The 5244-nt window shown below is 38.6% G+C and overlaps 1 protein-coding gene across 5 annotated transcripts in view; it reads right to left on the bottom strand.

Moving 5' to 3' along the window:
* The window catches only part of LOC125915979 (zinc finger protein 568), a 158324-nt gene that overhangs the window by 50757 nt on the left and 102323 nt on the right, over positions 1–5244 (bottom strand). For all 5 annotated transcript variants that reach the window (XM_049622104.1, XM_049622097.1, XM_049622098.1 and 2 more), the window contains 2 exons: positions 2682–2808; positions 2337–2432 (listed from right to left, as the gene is read on the bottom strand). In XM_049622104.1, the coding sequence (XP_049478061.1) occupies positions 2337–2432; positions 2682–2808 (223 nt within the window). The remainder of the gene's footprint in view (positions 1–2336; positions 2433–2681; positions 2809–5244) is intronic.

Below are 5244 nucleotides of genomic sequence, written 5' to 3'. Positions count from 1 at the left end.
ACTTTATTTTTGAGAGAGCACAAGCAGAGCAGGGTCAGAGAAAGAGGGAGACACAGAATCTGAAGCAAGCTCCAGCCTCTGAGCTGTCAGCACAAAGCCTGACATGGGGCTCAAACCCACGAACCATGAGATCATGACCTGAGCTGAAGTCAGACACTTTAATGACTGAGACACCTAGGCGCCCCTCCAATCCTTTTCTGTTGCTTGTCCCTCATGAATGCTGGCATCTACGTCCAGGTAGCAGATGAGAAGATTAAAAATAAAAGACCCACACAACTGGAATTCTATAATTGCCATTTGGAACTCCACAAAAAACTCCTAGGTTCTAATCCAACAGTCTCCTACTCAAAAAGCATCAAAAATTTGTTAGCTACAAGAATTTTTGGAATTTCCTTTTTATCCTTTGATGCATCAAAATAAGAAAAACTAATGACACTGATTGATTCCCTACTTAAACAAGGATTTGAGAGTCTCATTAAAATATATATATAATATATAGAAAAAATATATATAGAAAATATATAGAAAACAAAGCAAACAGAAAAATTGGGCAAATAGTAACCCTAGGAATGACAGCAATTTATATAAGGATATGTAATTAATAGTCATTTCTTGGCTCAGTAGTAACAATATATCACCTAAAAGAACAAAGTAAGCAGTGAAAATCAAGTTAGCCAAAAATTGTGATATATCTATATCCAGAGAAAAAGGAAAGGGGAAGTGGTAGTGGTGGTGCAAGAGTACTAAACCTCATCTTTCATTAATATCAAGTTGATAATAATTGGAAATTACCAAATAGCAGCATATTCAGAAAAGACTAGATTCCACCCTATCCCTGAAACACTGATTCCTCCCTTGCCTGACAGGTAAGCATTTTTATTAGTTTTGAGGTTATTCCTATATTCTTTTAATTTATACATATACTAAACATATATGTATATACACATACATACATGTAACACATATCTAACACACGTGCCTCCGCCACTCTTTTTTATAAAAAAAGTAGCATATTCTAAATGCTGTTCTGCACATTGATTTATTTTCACTTATATATCCTGAATAGAAAGAAGCATGACATCTCTGATTTGTTTTATAGCTTTGACACTGGAATCATGTAAATTTTTACATAATTAAAAAAATTAAATCTAAAGAAAGAGGAAAAAATAACTCTTAAAAATTGAAAACAAATGGAAACAAGTAAACCTACATACAAGTTAGGGCCACTTAGTCCCTTTAAAATGACTTTTTAAACACAGTAGTTTGACTATATCATAAACGAGAAAAAAATACAACCAAAGAAGTCTTAAACTACATTTAGTAGTCTTTTAATCATTAGTAATAATGGTATTATTGTTAATATATATTGTATATAATATTATATACAATATATATAATATGTAATATATGTAATATATGTAATATGTAATATATATATGTAATATATATATTACATATATATACATATATACATATATATATATACATATGTAATATGTAATATATATATATATTAGATCAGTTTGGGGCCTCAAGAGACATTTGGCAGTATCTGGAAGGTCTGGAGACATTTTTGGCTGTCATGACTGGGGGAGTGGTGAGAAAGGGGATTGGTGCTCCTAGCACCTAATAAGTAGAGGGCCACAGAGGGTGCTAAACATTCTATACCCTACATAAACATCCTACAATGTATAGGATAGTCCCCTACAGCAAAGAATTATCTAGCCAAAATGTCAGCAGTGCCAAGGTTGAGAAATATATATGGATTAAGCAAATAAATATTTTAATGCAATAAGGAGCCAATATTTTCAGTATAAAAGATACAAAAACAAAACAAAAAAGGTAAGTAACAACCCTATACTCCTTAATTCGAATTGGATGTATCAGTATAAACACATACATTTTTTCTATCTAAAAAGTGTATTTTTCCTGGCTTTGTCCAGCTCTAGAAGCAATGAGCAAGCACTGTGCCCGGATTTTGGTCTCCAAATCATTTCCCACTAAAGGAAGCAGGCATTTCTAGAGAAATTGCTATTTCAACATCTGGAGCAGGAAATGTATAAAATTAGCCAAAGGGGGGCACCTGGGTGGCTCAGTTGGTTAAATGTCTGACTTCAGGTAAGTCATGATCTCATGATTCATGAGTTAGAGCCCTGCATCAAGCTATGCACTGTCAGTGTGAAGCCTGCTTGGGATTCTCTCACCCTCTCTCTCTCCCCCTCAGAATAAATAAACTTAAAGAAAAAAAAAAATCTTGGAAAACGTGAAATGGTGTCAACCCCATGAACAATTGTTGTGTGGCTTTCTCATTCAGAGCTGCTTTTTTACTTACTCACCTGGACAGTGCCTCCCAAGCATTTCTTCCTCTACCACCCATGGATCCTCTTCCTGTTCCAACTTGAAGATCACATCTGGTTTGGTGACTTGATAACCTATTACAGGAAATAGCAAAGGACTTGCATGTTAATGCTGGAGACAACTATCCACACCTTGGGCTGAGTCTTAGGGGCTTGAGGGTCTGTGAAGGATAAGGAGAAAGGAATTTCCACAGTGAGACAAAGTAATTAGGCTTCACCCTGCAGATGAATACATACAATCATGTGAAGAAAAGGCAAGTTAAAATCTTCATACATTTCAAAAATGGGAAGGAATTCTATGTAAAATTGCAAAGCTACCCTTACCTACTGTGACTAGGTTGCTGTAGTTCTCTAGCATCACATCCCGGTACAAGTTCCTCTGAGCAGGTTTCAGCTGCTGCCATTCCTCCTGGGTGAGGTCCACAGCCACATCCTTAAACGTCACTGTTTCCTGTAAACGCACAATCCTAATTAATATGAAGTCATCAAAATTAGATGCAGTGGTCAAAATATGTAAGAACTCATGTAGCTAGTATCCAGGGATCAGAGTTCATTACAACTGTATATTAAGGCTTCATATTTACCTAATTTTGTATTACACTGTGAGGGGGAAAAACCCACAGTAGAAATATCCTGTAAGGTGTTAATTATTGAGTCAGCAAACTTAAGCATTCATTATCTATTATGCATGAAACTGAAGATGGTGGTCACAGATTTGTACTGAATCTGTGACAGAATTGAAAGAATTACACATGACTTACAGGTAACTATCTTAGAACCTGTCCAAGTGATTGTGTGATCTAGTGAGAAAAGGAACATGGAGAAAGTGGGGACAGAAGAGAAATAAGGCAGGAGGAATGAGCAGAGGTATGAAAATTTGAAAGTGCAAAATTTGAAATGTCTATAGAACTTCCAGATGGAAAGGTCTACTATGCAGTTAGAGGTATGACAAAACATGAGAATTAGCCATCAACCTAAAATTGAGAGCTGAATCCATGGCTGAAGGATAGGAATAGTTGTAGAGAACGTAGAGAACATACATAGTGGGTAAAGGGCCAAGGACAGAATCAACAGTTAAGCATCAAAGGGACTCAGGTTTGTGTTTCTTGTTTTATTGTTTTAAAAAAAAGTGTATTTATGTTTAGAGGAAGAGAGAGAGAGCATGTGCATGAGTGGGGAGGGGCAGAGATAGACGGAGAGTGAGGATCCAAAGTGGGTTCTGTGCTGACAGCAGGGAGCCCAATGTGGGGCCTGAACTCATGAACTGTGAGATCATGACCTGAGCCGAAGTCGGATGCTTAACCAACTGACCCACCAAGGCGACCCTGTTTCTTGTTTGTTTTATTTACAATCAGCGGATGAGAATTAAAACCATGACTGTGATGTAAAAGAAGCCAAGAAACAAATGACAAATTTCTGGAAAAGAATGTTACTTGATTACATATGTCTAACTCTTCCTCCTTACTTAAAAACTTCAAAATTCAAATAAGGAAATAAGGAAAAATAATTTATCTGCAAAGACTCTGAGAACAAAAAGCACATATATCCCACATTTCAGAAAATTTATTCAAGAAATAGTACAAATGATCGATAGACAAAATGGGAAATAGAAAAGAAAATCACCAAAGGCTAGATTGTGATGTTTCTAAGGGGCGCCTGGGTGGCGCAGTCGGTTAAGCGTCCGACTTCAGCCAGGTCACGATCTCGCGGTCCGTGAGTTCGAGCCCCGCGTCAGGCTCTGGGCTGATGGCTCGGAGCCTGGAGCCTGTTTCCGATTCTGTGTCTCCCTCTCTCTCTGCCCCTCCCCCGTTCATGCTCTGTCTCTCTCTGTCCCAAAAATAAATTAAAAAAAAAAAAAAAAAAAACGTTGAAAAAAAAATAAAATCTTTAAAAATATAAAAATAAAAAGTAAAGAAACCAGGGTTATGAGTAACTCCCAGGGTCATAAAGCTACTTACATGGGAGAGCTGGGATTTCAGGCCAATAAGTGTGACAGCAAAGCCCATGTTCTTACCCATACACTACATTTTTTCTCCAACTCAGTAGGAGACTCAGAAACCCACAAATATTCCTGATTCAAGACAGACAACTGGACACACAAGAACTCATACACTTGAAACCTCTCTTGCTGAGGTTGAAAGCATATGAAGTCACTAGTGATGGGAAGCTACAGGACAAATATCATGACTAAAAAAAAAAAAATCAGGGGTGCCTGGGTGGCTCAGTCGGTTAAGCATCTGACTTTGGCTGTGGTCATAATCTCACAGTTTGTGGGTTTGAGCCTCGTGTCAAGCTCTGTGTTGACAGCTTGGAGCCTGGAGCCTGCTTCAGATTCTATGTCCCCCTCTCTCTGCCCCTACCCTGCTCACGCTGGGTCTCTCTCTCTCAAAAATAAATATTAAAAAACAAAACAAAACAAACGCCAGGGGTGCCTGGATGGCTCAGTCAGTTGAGCATCTGACTTGATTTCGGCTCAGGTCATGATCTCATGGTTTGTGGGCTCTAGCCCCACATCAGGCTCCACAGTGTTAGCATGGAGCCTTCTTGGGATTCTCTTTCTCCTCTTTTTTTTTTTTTTTTTAAGTTTATTTTACTTATTTTGAGAGAGAGAGAAAGAGAGAGAGAGAAAGTACAGGAGGGGCAAAGAGAGAGGGAGAGAGAGAGAATCCCAAGCAGGATCCATACAGTCAGCACAGAGACTGATGTGGGGTTCACACTTGTGAACCGTGAGATCATGACCTGAACCAAAATCAAGAGTTGGGGGCGCCTGGGTGGCGCAGTCGGTTAAGCGTCCGACTTCAGCCAGGTCACGATCTCGCGGTCTGTGAGTTCGAGCCCCACGTCAGGCTCTGGGCTGATGGCTCGGAGCCTGGAGCCTGTTTCTGAT

The sequence above is a fragment of the Panthera uncia genome (assembly GCF_023721935.1).
Source record: "Panthera uncia isolate 11264 chromosome E2 unlocalized genomic scaffold, Puncia_PCG_1.0 HiC_scaffold_19, whole genome shotgun sequence".
NCBI lineage: Eukaryota > Metazoa > Chordata > Mammalia > Carnivora > Felidae > Panthera > Panthera uncia.
Note: the sequence above shows the minus strand (reverse complement) of the source record. Positions and strands in the feature narration are given on the sequence as shown.